Source organism: Nicotiana attenuata, chromosome 8 (genome assembly GCF_001879085.1).
Source record: "Nicotiana attenuata strain UT chromosome 8, NIATTr2, whole genome shotgun sequence".
In the NCBI taxonomy this organism is placed as follows: Eukaryota; Viridiplantae; Streptophyta; class Magnoliopsida; order Solanales; family Solanaceae; genus Nicotiana; species Nicotiana attenuata.
In genome coordinates, this window is record NC_031996.1 from 2039577 (window position 1) to 2054264 (window position 14688).

Here is a 14688-nt window from a genome sequence, read left to right on the forward strand (position 1 = left end):
GATCATATATCACCTGCAAATCATGAAAAACACTAATAAGAGCATTTTGTTATCACTTTTATCATCAAAACTATACACGAAGGTGGTTATTTAAGGCGTGATTATAGTTAAATTCACCTATTATCACAAGGCATAGCATGTGGATATGACAACTGACCAAAGAGGTGAAAATTTGTCTATAATTTTATTTTATGTGTGTCTGTTGATTTCGATATACGGTAAATAACATGAATAAAATATATCAAAACACGGTAGTCTGTAGAAAGCAAAATTTGTGGCTAACAAATTTTGGCTAAGAAAAAGTAATTCACCCATGCTTTTAGAAGGAAAACAGCATGTGAGAAACAATGGAGAGCGTGATCGACGTTATAATAAAGTGTGTAAATTAAAATATAGGGTTTCTCTTCAAGTTTATAGTAGTCTCTTGATTATTTTACTCGAGCTATCAAATGTCAAATTCCTTATTATAGTAATATTATTTTATTCTCCTCGTATCGTAAATTTTCTCTTATTGAAAAAGATTTTTCATGATTGAATCCATTGCGCTGAGGCTACATCCGCCATTATATAAAATTACTATTTCTAATCGGAGAGTTAAATAATTTTCTTAAAATGTGTTTTGAAGCAACAATAGAGTTGTTCTTCTATTAACTCGTAAGTTATAAATCGGGACGTGAAAATAATCTCTTACGAAAAATCAAAGGCGAATATAAAGACAATATTTTTGTTGTTGACCGAAAGACGTTAAATTAAGACAGGAAAATATAGAGTTTCAGTACACAAAGGGACAAGAGCATGTGCCATCATGTTTGCCTCACGGTATACGTGGCACAAGGGAAGATGATCCAATGCATGTGAATAAACCTGCAATCATTCAACAAATGTAAATAAGGTGCATTTATGAAATTGAAGAAATTTAGTGGGCGTTTGGACATAAGAATTGTAAATTCCAAAAAAAAAAATAATTTTTTTTCAAGTGAAAATAGTATTTAAAAATTAGAGTTGTGTTTGGACATAAATATAATTTTGGGTTGTTTTTGAATTTTTGTGAGTGATCTGAGTAAAAATTTTGAAAATTAACTTTTTAAAATTTTTCAAAGTTTCGAAAAATTCCAAAATTCATTTTCAAGTGAAAATTTAAAATTCTATGGCCTAACACTAATTTCGAAAGAAAATGAAAATTTTTCGAAAAAAGTAAAAAAATTCTTATGTCCAAACGGGCTCTTAGATTAATCAATACTTGAAAATTTGTACCTTCCCCTATATCCACATTTGTTGAAGAGTTAATGCATGATCTAAGCTCATATTACAATATACTTTATAACATCTTGTCAAAAATAAACCCTTGATTAATAAGTGGCCAATAAGCAATTTATTCTCATGAATGACCAAACTTAAGCTTGAGGTTCAATTTCTATATTGCTTTGTGTTGGGCCTTCTACTCTTTTCCATCTGATCAACAATGTCAATAGAAATAAGCCAGAAGCTTGGCAAGCTAGACCACATATTAAGCCCACCCATAAACCCTGCAATACATTTTTTCCAAAAAAAATAAAAATATTAAATTAACACTTTAATCAATTAACTATACCTCAATTCCATATTCATTGCCATTAAATATATTAACCAAAAGTTTGTAGGAAAACAACATGATATGAGTAAGGATGAAGCCTGCATTCATCACGTTTAAATTCTGAATTCGTCTCTGAATGTGAGAATGCACAAATAAAGCATGGTTGCGCTTGAATTACCTGACCCTGTAGTTTGTACTTGAAAGCAAGGACGACTGCTATTGGCATGCCGATGGCATAGAATGTTGCAAAGTTGATGCACATAGCCCAACGCTGCCATCCGCATCCCCTAGCCACCCCTGATCAATTCAATCACAATTTTATCAGGTTTAAATCCTGAATTTGTCAGATATCATGAAAATTATATAAATAAAAATCTGACCTGATAAAATTCCTTGAAAGAAATCGAATACGAAGGATATTAACAAGAGAGGCGTCATGGAGGCAAATTTACTAATTATCTCCGCACTATCACTAAAGAGGCTAGCCCAGGCATTATGACCAAAGAATAGAGCCAAATCAACTATAAGAGCAAGAATAATAGATAGCTTGAGTGTAACGGCCATAGCATGTTTGGCTTTGTCTGGATTTCCAGCTCCTAACTCGTTTGCAACTCTAGTGCTGCATATATATTTAAATACACATTAATTTAGCATCAAAACTGAGGTATAACAAAAGGAAGATTTAACTTATATACATTTACAGGCAGTGTATAATTGTTACATTATATATGCATGCTAACCTGTTGTAGCAAGTCACACTTATCTTTTTTGTAACTAATTATTTCTTATGTAACATAAAAAGTAGTCTGGTGCACGAAACTCCCACTATGCGCGGGGTCCAGGTAAGGGTCGGACCACAAGAGTCTATTGTACACAACCTCACCCTACATTTCTGCAAGAGGCTGTTTTCACGGTTTGAACGCGTGACCTTCTGGTCACATGACAACAACTTTACTGGTTACACCAATGCTCCCCTTTAATCAAACTAGTCCATAATATGTAAAAAATTCTTCTACGGGATAGTGTATAAAAGTTAAACTCATATATCATAGTACTGGTTATTTACCTTGCAGCTGCACTCAGACCATAAGATATCATATAGGCTATGGTTTCGGTATTTACACTGAGAAATCACAACCAAAAGAATGTCAGTTAGACTATGACAAGAATGTGAAAATGTAATTATTTAAACCAAATAAGCTGAATTACCTCATTGCAACTACAGATGTAGATGTTTCTGAATTTTTCATCAAACCAGCCAATAACACAAGAAGCTCAAAAGCCCAGTACTCCAAACTGTGTATACATCAAAATTGGAAAATTATGGTTAGAAATATGAGCAAGGACAGACCTATAGTTTTGAATATGAGTTCAATTGAATCGACCATTTTCTTTGCTTATATTACAAATACACTTGTGAAAAATCTTGAAAAGTATTATATAGATTTGAGTCTGGAAATGGAGAAGCTCTACTAAGGTGCGTTTCTCCCTTTAACGAGCCCTATAGTGTCCGTCCCAGAATATGAGTAGGGGCAGACCTATAGTTTTGAATATGAGTTCAATTGAATCCGCCATTTTTTTCCTTATACTAAAAATATATTTGTGAAAATCTTGAAAAGTATTATAAAGATTCGAGCCTGGAAATAAAAAAGCCCTAATAGGGAGCGCTTCTTCCTTTAACAGGCTATATAGTGTTCGCCCTAGAATATGAGGTTACTCACCAGACCATAGCAGCAGAGGGCAACGCCAATTTCAAGTTCGTAAAGATATGACGAAATGGCTCTAATGAGAAACCGTCCCAAATATGGTTGAATCTACTCGATAAAAACACGTACAGACCTAACATGAGGACTGCAATCCAGATCGAAATTGAAGCCGCTAATGATGCTCCTTTAAAAGCAAGACCAGTCCAATGAACCAAGGCATAGGCAATACCGATGTGGATAACTAAAGATCCAACTGAACACACGACGAGAGGTAGGATAATTAACTGCGTCTGAAGAAATCTCACAATGTTTTGTAAAACACCATATGCAAACAATCCAGGCATGAGAAATTTCAAGAACACTCCTGCTTCTTTAGCTATTTCAGGATCTTGACGAAGTAAAATAAGAATCATATCAGAATACCACCAGATAACAGCAATCACTATTGAAAAGAAGAACGATATGATGCATGATGTCTGCAGATGTATTCCCAGCATCCTGTACATTCCTGCTCCGAACCCTTGGCCGCATAATGTCTCAAGTGCACCACTTAGTCCAACCTAGATTGTTAATTAACAAGTTTAGAATCTTTTTTCCCAGACATAAATACATGTTTAGCTAGTAATGTATTAAGTATGGAAGTTGTAATCGTTACTAGGCGGTAGCGAAACTAGGAATTTCCCTTTATATACAACAACAACAACCCAGTATAATCCCACAAGTGGGGTCTGGGGAGGATAGTGTGTACGCGGACCTTACCCCTATCCTGAGGGTAGAGAGGCTGTTTTTGATGGACGCTCAGTACAAGAAGATGAAATGAGACAATAGAACAGTAACAACAACATACACCGGAAAGATAGTACCAGCGAGCTAAAATTAGAAAAATAAATGAAAAAAGCTATATCAATAATCAGCACATACTATTAAGTGTGGAAGTTGTAACTGATAATAGGCAGTAGCGAAGTCAGGAATTTTCTTAAGGGTGTTCAAGATTGAATATACATGTATAAAAAGTAATTTTTGATTTATGCACGCAGTATAATTTTTTATATACAACAACAACAACAACAAACCAATATAATCCCACAAGTGGGGTCTGAGGAGGGTAGTGTGTACGCAGACCTTACCCCTATCCTGGGGCTAGAGGCTGTTTTCGATAGACGTCAGTACAAGAAGATGAAATGAGACAATAGAACAGTAACAACATATGCCAGAAAGATAGTACCAGCAAGCTAAAATCAGAAAAATAAATGGTAAAACAATATCAATAATCAATACAATGGCATAATTTTTTATATACACAATATAATTTTTCGATGAAGGGTGTTCAGCTGACCACCCTTTATTGTATGTGGCGACGACGCCACAGTTATTAGGAGAGAATTAGATACATACCATGAAAGAGAAACCAGAGACCATAGCCCAAGAATTACCAAGATTTGAGGCAGCAAGTTCAAGTTTGCCAAGGTGACCAGCAAACATAACAGAAACAAGGTTGATGAAATATATGCTACCATTCACAACAATCATAGGTAACGAAAACAATATCTGATTCTTCGCTTCCTTTACATCTATTATCTTGTTCCACCACCTCTGTTTTGTTGGCGCGGCCGCCACTTCTTCGCCGCCAGATAATACTGGCGGCGGTAACTCAGGACTTCTCACATTTGAGGAGTTATCTATAGCCATTGTTTTTGCTTCTTAGTATGTGCATTCGGTATTTTACGTGCCAAATGACTGTTTTTCCTATGTTTTAATTTCTTATACTATAACCTAGTCTTAAAGCTCAACAAAAGTATAGATTGGAGGAAAATGAGAATGATTTTGAGTTGTAACTCTTAACTCTTTTAGTTCTAAGAGAGAAACAAGAAGTAATTGATAGTTAGTGTGTGAGAAAGAAAAATAGTGCTATGTGAGAAAAAGTAGTGTTTAATTAACGAGATTCATTTGAAGAGGCAAAGATTGTGGATCTTGCATCTGGATAAGGACAAATGACCGTTAATATCGTTTAGACCAACCTCAATACTAGCTATATATGTGAAGTCCATCCCATTCTAGATTTGGTAATTAAGCATATGCGTATAAAATTTACAATGGCTAAATACATCGCTAACCCTTTAAACTTAGTCAATATATTTCATTTACACCTTCCAACTAAAACCTATGTTACTTAAGCACTTAAAAACATGATAAAATTTTCCATTTAAATACTTCCCAGACTCAAACCTTTGAAAAGATTTTGCGTGTGTTCTCAAGCGCTCATTACATAAACAAGTTAACCACTTCAATTGTGCCATCTCCTTTAATGATACATATTGTATATAAGTCTTGTTATGAAAAAAAGAAAATGAAGAGCCATCTCCCCCAAAAAAAGAAAAGAAACCAAGTGTCTAGTAAGAACCCTTTATTATGTGTACAGGTGCTCAATTGGAATAAACTTTAACTCGAGTGTCTAAATGAAATATGCTGGTGTCACGACCCAATCTTCCATCCGTGAGAGGTCGCGACGACACCTAGTCTCTACGACTAGGTAAGCCTAACATTTTGCGGAATAACAACGAAAATGAAAACATAAATCTAACTACTAACAACACAGTAATGAAACAAATGACAGAAATGTCGCTCGACATATACAAAAGCAACTCTCAAAAATACATACAGAGTTTTCCCAAGACCAGGAATATCATAAGTCACAAGCTTCTAAAAATTTACTAAAAGTTCTATACATCAATGTTTAGAAGTAATAGAGGAAGAACTACACAGAAGATAGAGGGAGACTCCTAGGTCTGAGGACGCGGCAGATGTACCATGAAGTCTCCGTGACGGCAGCAAATGCACAACTAATAGCAAGTCTGGAATGATGTACCTGGATCTGCACACGAAAACATGTGCAGAAGAGTAGCATGAGTACACCACAACGATACCCAGTAACTGCATACACCACAACGATACCCAGTAACTGCCAAGCCTAACCTCGGTCGAGTAGTGACGAGGTCAGGTCAGGCCCACTAGATTATAATAAAAGGAAGGAGAATGTACAATATAATAAAATACTGGGAGTTTAAACAAAGGAAAACACAGTAAAATAGCAATACAGTACACATGGATAAACAGCAGGGGATCTCCTTAGATACCGTCTCGTAGTCCCAAAATAAATATGCAAAGAGATCTCCTGAGGTACCGCCTCGTAGTCTTAAAAGTAAATATACAGGGAGAACTCCCGAGAAACCGCCTTGTAGTCTCAAAAGTAAATGTGCATGGAGAACTCCCAAGGATCGCCTCGTAGTCTCAAAACTAAATGTGCAGCGAGGATCTCTCGGGATACAGTCCCGTAGTCCCAAAGTAAATACGCAGCTCAAACAAAATGAAGATAACAGTTACATCAAGAAAACCTACAATTTAGACTAAGTACAAGTCAAGGAACGATACAGGATCCGCTAAACATGCTGCAAAGAGTTCGGATAAGCAATTAAGGCACGTAGACATGATATTCTAGGCTAACAGGATAACTACACACGCTAGTATACTTAAATAAGATGAAAACAAGTTATTACTCGGTAAAAATCAGGTTTTTCAACAAATAGCCCGTGTACGCACTCGTCACCTCGCGTACACGGTGCTCACATATCATAAAAACACCAAATCCTAAGGGGATTTCCCCCACACAAGGTTAGGCAAGCCACTTACCTCGAACCAAGCTCAATCAATCGGTAACAATGCTTTTTCCATGAATATCCGACTCCGAATGGTCCAAATCTTGCCAAAATCAATTACATATTATAAATATAACTATAAGACACTAATCTAGTTAGTAAAATCAAAGCTAAGGCAAGAAATTGGAAAATCGCCCTAAAAAGTCTCCCCGGGCCCACGTCTCGGAATTGGGTAAAAGTCACAAAATATGAACACCCATTCACTCACGAGTTCACTCGTACCAAAGTTATCCAAATCCGATGTCAAAATCTCAATCAAAATCCAAAATCTTAGTTGAAGAACTTCTTCCCATTTTCACCAAAATTTTAACACAAATCCGAAATTAAATGATGAAATCAACTATAGATTAGTGGAATACAACCATAAAGGAGTTAAGAATTGCTACCCAAAATCTTTCTCTAAAAATCCCTCAAATAATCGCCCTATCCTAGCTCTCAAAGTCCCAAAATTGAAAATGGGATAAAACCCTCGAACTTGTCCCTTTTCTGCCCAGCGAATTCTCACCTGCAATTGTAGCGGCCCTTGCTCTATCTGCTTCTTTCTCTTCCCAGGAATGAACAATTGGATAAAAAAAAGGATTTTCTTCTTTGTTTATATATATATATATATATATATATATATATATATATATATATATTATAATAATATTAAGATTAAGCAAGCAAGAAAACGGATGCGCGAGGCTAACGCTATAGGCTTGAGCGTGTTAGCTCTTAATCAATCCATTGCTTGTTCCTTTCGTTACTCAAACAGCCGGTACGCTTTCCGGCTCTCAACGACTCAAAGGGGCGGGGGCTATATATTTGCTTGCAAAGCAGGCTGTTCGCCTTTCGGAGAGGGTGAGCCTATTTGATTCGAAAGTCGCTACTAAACTACTCTAGTATAGCTAGTGTTAGTAGTACAACAGAATGTCGTTCACCCCGCAAGCCCTTCGTATGCAAGCCCTATGTGAGACCCCATGTTTTTTCTTTTTCTCTTACGTAATATACGTAACGTGGCGTGGTTATATTAGGTATATATGATTGGGTGTAGCACATTGGGAGAATAAGAATGAAAATGTGTGGTAATATCAAGGAACTAAACTAAAGCTGTAGGTCAAAGGAATCCCTTAAACAAAGGTTCGTGGTTAAAGAAATGGCTCGGGTGGCACCCCGCGCGTTCGGAAGGTTTAAGTTAATTTACACATGTGGGATAAGACCAAGAGTGTCTAATATGCTAAGAATAATGTGTTATGAGGTATTATAATATCACACTGGTCACATGTTAAGTTTTGGAATCAAGCAAGTTGCGAAATAAAGGTCGGCAAAAGTTATCGTAAATTTCTCTAATAAATTTTCTAAACTTTGGGTCAAATGTATCAGATCATTTCTTCCAATATATAAAGAGTTATGGGACTCAAAACCTACCTAATCGAAGGTCTACGAGTCTACTTCGCAACCAAAAAAACCTCACATCAATCCGACATCGGAGAAAAAGGTTATGACTGTTTTACCGCGGACTGTCCAGGCTGAAACCGGGTCGCGGATCAAACAAGTAGTATAAGTCGGCAAATTCGACTTTTCAGACCTAAAAACATTTCATTTTCGTCCTAAAACAGTAAGAAAGCTGAAGAGAAGGTTCCATTGTGTTGTTGAGTGATTAAGGTGCATTTTTAACGATTTCTACCGTTAAAGTTTGCCCCCGTGCCTAGAAACGCAATCTCTATGCTTTGCAATCATTTCCCCCTTCTATTAGCTGTGTTTGGAGCTATTCTTGGAAGATAGGAATTTGTTATTCTTGCTGGTTCTTCAGGATTTATACTTGGTTTTCCAAGGTAATCATCTTGGGACTCTTTTATGATCGTTTTTACAAAGTTCTACGGACGTTTCGTCAAGTTAGGGTCATATGGCAAATCTGCCGATTTAAACTCAATTATGAACTGTTTATAGGTGCGTATAAGCTGCATATATATAGTGTTTTCGAAGCTTAGGACGTAAGGAACAATTTTCATGAAGGAACTACAGGCATTCGGACGTTCGTTGGAGAGGTATGTTAAGGCTAAACTCTGTCCTTCCTTTTAGCACGAATTCTGGGAAATTCCTAAGACGTCAAATGTGATATTTTACTATTCTATTGCTAGAAAGACCTTCTATGAAATGCATTGGGATCGTAGCTGAAGTATTTTCATGATGCTATTAGGTTGATATTCCACTCGTTCGGTTAAATAGGGTATTCGACATCTATATATGTCATTTGTTCGGCTTTCTTAACTATATGTCTATATATATGAATTCTTATTCGTCTTTGGGTTGTGTGACTAGAAAATAAAGGCATTTAGTATTTGCGATCAGTCCTTCTCCCTTGTTAAAGTGTATCTTAAAATCTCTAAAGTGACACGTCGGTTTTCAAAAATCTCAAATATAATTTTTATGTTTAAACTACTAAAATACTTGATTTTTGAAATACTTTCTTTTACTAAATATCAAGAAATCAGGTATAAGGACTAAGTGAAGCGCCTTAAGCTTTTTATGAACCACTTCAGAGTTAAGTTATCTTTATAAAAGTCGAGTTTAAGTTTTCAAGCTTATTCAAAAGAAAAAGAAAACATACGAGGTTCCACGAGACAATTGTATGCGATACGAAGATGATTATGAGATTATGAGAATAAGAGTACCTATGAGCCAAGATTGGCTAAGTTCTTGTTATGGCCTATTATGTGCATTCAAAGTTCAAATCATACATGGCATATTATGCATGGACTTCGAGCTATAATCGAAGGTAAGGGGCCTATTTGCCCGAAAAACTATATATATTGTACAGATGGCCACAGGTTGGAAATATGATACCGGTTAGTTACCGGAAGAGACCGCCATTGCTAGCATTTGGTTGGGTATGTCATGCATTTGCATCAATATATATGTATTCACGACATACGATTACACGAGCATACCATGCATATTTGATTACTATGAGGTCGGATGTCGTCCATGGAGGCTATCAGAGTTTCAGTGTCAAGTGGTATCTCTATTACTTTTTTTTTACATCAGCTATGTATGATTCTACTTTCTGCCTTACATACCAGTACATTTTTATTCGTACTGATGTCCCGTTGCCTGGGGACACTGCATTTTTGTTTCGTGCGTGCAGGTCCAGGTAGGGACTTTGATCGACCCCTCCGCTAGGATTTCGAGGTTCAGCTGTGAGTTGGTAAGCTCCACCTCTTCCTGGAGCTTTCATAGGATGGTTACTTTTGTTATACAGTTTGGGTATAGTCGGGGCCTTGTCTCGACAGTGCTTATGACATTCTTAGAGGCTATTGTGGACACAGTATTCTGGGTTTCTTTTTGCATCTTTTAGTCTCCAGCCCATAGGCTTGGCATGTATATATATGTGTGTAGGCATGTATGTCTCCAATCGCGGCCTCGTCGGCCAGCTAGTACTTTATTATTTTGGCTCGTCTAACTTTGTTTATATGGCTTATTGTTATTCAGGTCATGACCTTAATGGTCCAGGCTTAGTATTTCAGATGTTGTGCTGCCCGATCTGTTGGGGCCCCCAGTTTAGTTAGCTAGTATGTCTAATGGCTAACTTGATCGAATACAGTATCGAGTGCCAGTCGTGCCTCCCCTAGTTTGGGGCGTGACACCCTACTGAAGTACCAAAGGTGAACGACATTAGTACGGTTGTTAAGAATACTCTCCGATGTTGACTTTGTAAACTAATAGGCCGGTAGGTTACTTTTGAATCAAAGAAGCGACGAAAAGGGGAAATAGCTCAGTCGGTTAGAGTGCTGGTCTGTCACGCCAGAAGTCGCAGGTTCGAACTCTATACAAAGGGCCTTTCCTTTCAAATGACAACTGCCTCTTCCTACTGCGAGGGCCTTGAAACCAAACCGCCCTCCGCCCGAAAATGACCATTCCTTTCTCGTTGATGGTCAAAATGCTCATTGTTCTATTACAGCCAGCTCCCAATGAGAAAAGATTCATTTTTAAGAAGTTTGATTTCACCTGTTTCATCCTGTGCTTTATAAATTGCTTCGGCACAAAATAAGAAATGATCTCTCCAACGCATAAATGGTTGTGAGTTCACGTTCTCATCATCTTTGGTAAAATCAAGTCCACCTCGAAGACATTCATAAACAGGTCTACCATACTTTTAGCAGATAACCCCAATTTAGGTTTAATAGTACATCCCAACAGGGGACGACCATACTTGTTCAATTTATCTCTTTCAACTTGGATCCCATGAGGTGGACCTTGGAAAGTTTTAACATAAGTAGGAGGGATTCGCAGATCTTCCAGACGTAGAGCACGCGGGGCTTTGAACCCAAATACGTTACCTACAATGGAAGTAAACATGTTGGTAACAAAACCTTCTTCAAAAAGGTCTAAAGGGTAAGTTATATAAGCAATATATTGATCTTTTTCTCCAACAACACGCTCGATGCAGTATCATCGCCCTTTGTAACGATCAAGGCTGGTAAGTCCATCGGTCCATACAGTTGTCCATGTACCAGTAGAAGATTCGGTAGCTACCGCAACCCCCGCTTCTTCAGGTGGAACTCCGGGTTGAGGAGTTACTCGGAAGGCTGCCAATATATCAGTATCCTTGGTTTGGTACTCAGGAGTATAATAAGTCAATTTGTACTCTTTAACACCAGCTTTGAATCCAACATTTGCTTTAGTCTCTGTTTGTGGTGACATAAATCCCTCCCTACAACTCATGAATTAAGAATTCTCACAACAACAAGGTCTACTCGACACGAATTCCGCGTTAATGAAACTTTTCACAGGAATCTTTCACAAAATTTCCAACTAATACTAATATTATCCACTAATCAGAATGTTTGATTATTAGACGATGGTATTTGATTTGCCAAATACATCATTATTGTATACTCTTTCATATATATAGCGAAACCCAATTTTTATTTGGGCTGTGCATATCCTGCTCCGTCTCCCAAGTTGCCTCCTCGACCGGTTGACCCTTCCACTGAACCTTTACGGAAGCAATGTTCTTTCACCCCAGCTTTCGAACCTACCTGTCCACAATAGCCACTGGCTCCTCAACATAGGATAGATCCTTGTTCAGCCGGACTGAGCTGAAATCCAACACATGAGACGGATCGTCGTAATACTTCTGGAGCATAGAAACATGAAATACCGGATGAACTCCTGCTGGACTGGGAGGTAAGGCAAGCTCATAATCAACCTCCCCAACTCGCCGCAACACCTCGAATGGGCCAATAAACCTTGGGCTCAGCTTTCCATTCTTTTCGAACCTCATAACGCCCTTCATATCCGAAATACGGAGCAAGACCCGCTCTCCAACCATGAATGCCACATCGCGTACCTTCCAGTCCGCATAACTCTTCTGTCTGGACTGGGCTGTGCGAGTCGATTCTGAATCACCTTAACCTTCTCCAAAGCATCCTGAACCAAGATTGTACCCAATAATTTTGCCTCGCCCGGCTCAAGCCAACCCAGTAGAGACCAACATCGCCTACCATACAGAGCCTCATACGGTTCCATCTGAATGCTTGACTGATAACTGTTGTTGTAGAAAAACTCCGTAAGCGGAAAGAACCGATACCAAGAACCTCCAAACTCCATCACAAATGCACGGAGCATATCCTCTCGTATCTGAATAGTGCGCTCGGACTGTCTGTCTGTCTGAGGGTGAAATGCTCTGCTCAGCTCCACTCGAGTACCTAACTCATGCTGTACGGCCCTCCAGAACCGCGACGTGGATTGCGTGCCCCGGTCAGAGATGATGGATACCGGCACGCCATGAAGACTGAAAATCTCGCGAATATGCACCCGAGCCAACAACTCGGAAGAATAGGTAGTCATCACAGGAATGAAATGAGCTGACTTGGTCAGCATATCCACAATCACCCAAACTGCATCAAACTTCTTCTGAGTCTGTGGGAGTCCAACAACGAAATCCATAGTGATCCGCTCCCATTTCCACTCCGGAATCTCTAACTTCTGAAGCAACCCACTTGGCCATTGATGCTCATACTTCACCTGCTGGCAATTTAGACACCGAGCCACATACTCTACTATGTCATTCTTCATTGTCCTCCACCAATAATGCTGCCTCAAGTCCTAATACATCTTCGCGACACCCGGATGAATGGAGTACCGTGAACTGTGAGCCTCTTGGAGAATCAACTCACGCAAACCATCCACATTAGGCACACATAGCCTGCCCTGCACCCTCAATGCACCATCATCCCCAATAGTGACCTTCTTAGCATCACCGTGCCGGACCGTGTCCTTAAGGACAAGCAGATGGGGGTTTATACTGACGCTCCCTGATACGATCATAAAGAGAAGAACGAGAGACAACACAAGCCAATACCCCGACTCGGATCAGAAACATCCAATCTCACAAATTGGTCGGCTAAGGCCTGAACGTCCAACGCCATGGGCCTCTCTGTTGCTGGTAGATATGCTAAGATCTCCAAACTCTCTGCCCAGCGACTCAAAGCATCGACCACCACATTGACCTTCCCGGGATGGTACAAAATGGTGGTATCATAATCCTTAAGCAGCTCTAACTACCTCCGCTGACGCAAGTTAAGATCTTTCTGCTTGAACAGATGCTGCAAACTCCGCTGATCGGTGTAGATCTCATAAGGGACGTCGTACAAATAGTGTCGCCATATCTTCAAGGCATGAACAATAGTTGCTAGCTCAAGGTCGTGGACATGATAGTTCTTTTCATGCACCTTCAGCTGTCTGGATGCGTAGGCAATCACCCTATTGTTCTGTATCAACACCGCGCCGAGACCAATTCGCGACGCATCACAATATATAGTATAAGATCCCAAACCTGAAGGCAATACCAATATTGGGGACGTAGTCAAAGCTGTCTTGAGCTTCTGAAAGCTCTCCTCGCACTCCTCTGTCCACCTGAACAGAGCACCCTTCTGGGTCAGCCTGGTCATAGGTGCTGCAATAGATTGGAAACCCTCCACAAATCGACAGTAGGGATGGAAAATGGTGCGGTGCGGTTGCGTGGCAAACCCGCATAAACCTGCAAAGATTTTAACCCGCCCCGCCCCGCATAACATTTGCACCTGCATACACCCGCCTCATACTCACACCCGCATCCACCCGCCCCGCCCCGCCCCGCCTCCATATTTTTTCTTTATTTTTCCAGTTTTATATCTTTTGAGCTTATGGTTGGAATTTTTGATTTAATCAACCAAAAGATTGAAAGTTCTTTTATTGCTCATATACCGAATTTGACCTAAAAAAATACAAGTTCTTGCTGCTCATTTAAAAAAAATGCAAATACCTCTGCCACTCTCGGTGAACCAGAAAACAGATTCAACAGTGAATCTTTAATAATGACACAACTCTCTTTTAAGTTCTAACTCTTCCTATCTTTTGAGACCCTGGTAAACTCAAGATTATAGTGATTAGGCTAAGAAGTAGAGAGACTTAGAAAACAATGTGTGTAGTTGCGCAAGTTATCCAATTGATCTTAGCAGCCTTCTTATAGGAGAGAAAAGAGCCATTGAGCCTTGACCAAGAATAAAGGCACGAAATTTTTAAAACAATTTGACCCAAGTGGTGCCTCTTCGAATCCTGCTCTTGGGAAGAGTCGGATTCGATCGTGACTTTCCTTGTCACATCATTCATTTATGAGACAATCAAGTCTTTGATTGAGCTTTAATTAAGGATACTGAGTATTTGCTGGCAA

At 39.0% G+C, this 14688-nt stretch overlaps 1 protein-coding gene across 1 annotated transcript; it reads right to left on the reverse strand.

The window, feature by feature from the left end:
* On the reverse strand, nt 566-5149 carry LOC109231751 (protein DETOXIFICATION 18-like). Its single transcript, XM_019397382.1, has 8 exons — nt 4675-5149; nt 3295-3839; nt 2783-2869; nt 2640-2696; nt 1954-2192; nt 1752-1870; nt 1255-1526; nt 566-864 (listed from the first exon to the last, which is right to left on the reverse strand). Exons 1-7 carry the CDS (start codon nt 4966-4968, stop codon nt 1395-1397), a joined length of 1473 nt encoding a protein of 490 aa, XP_019252927.1. The 5' UTR covers nt 4969-5149; the 3' UTR covers nt 566-864; nt 1255-1394.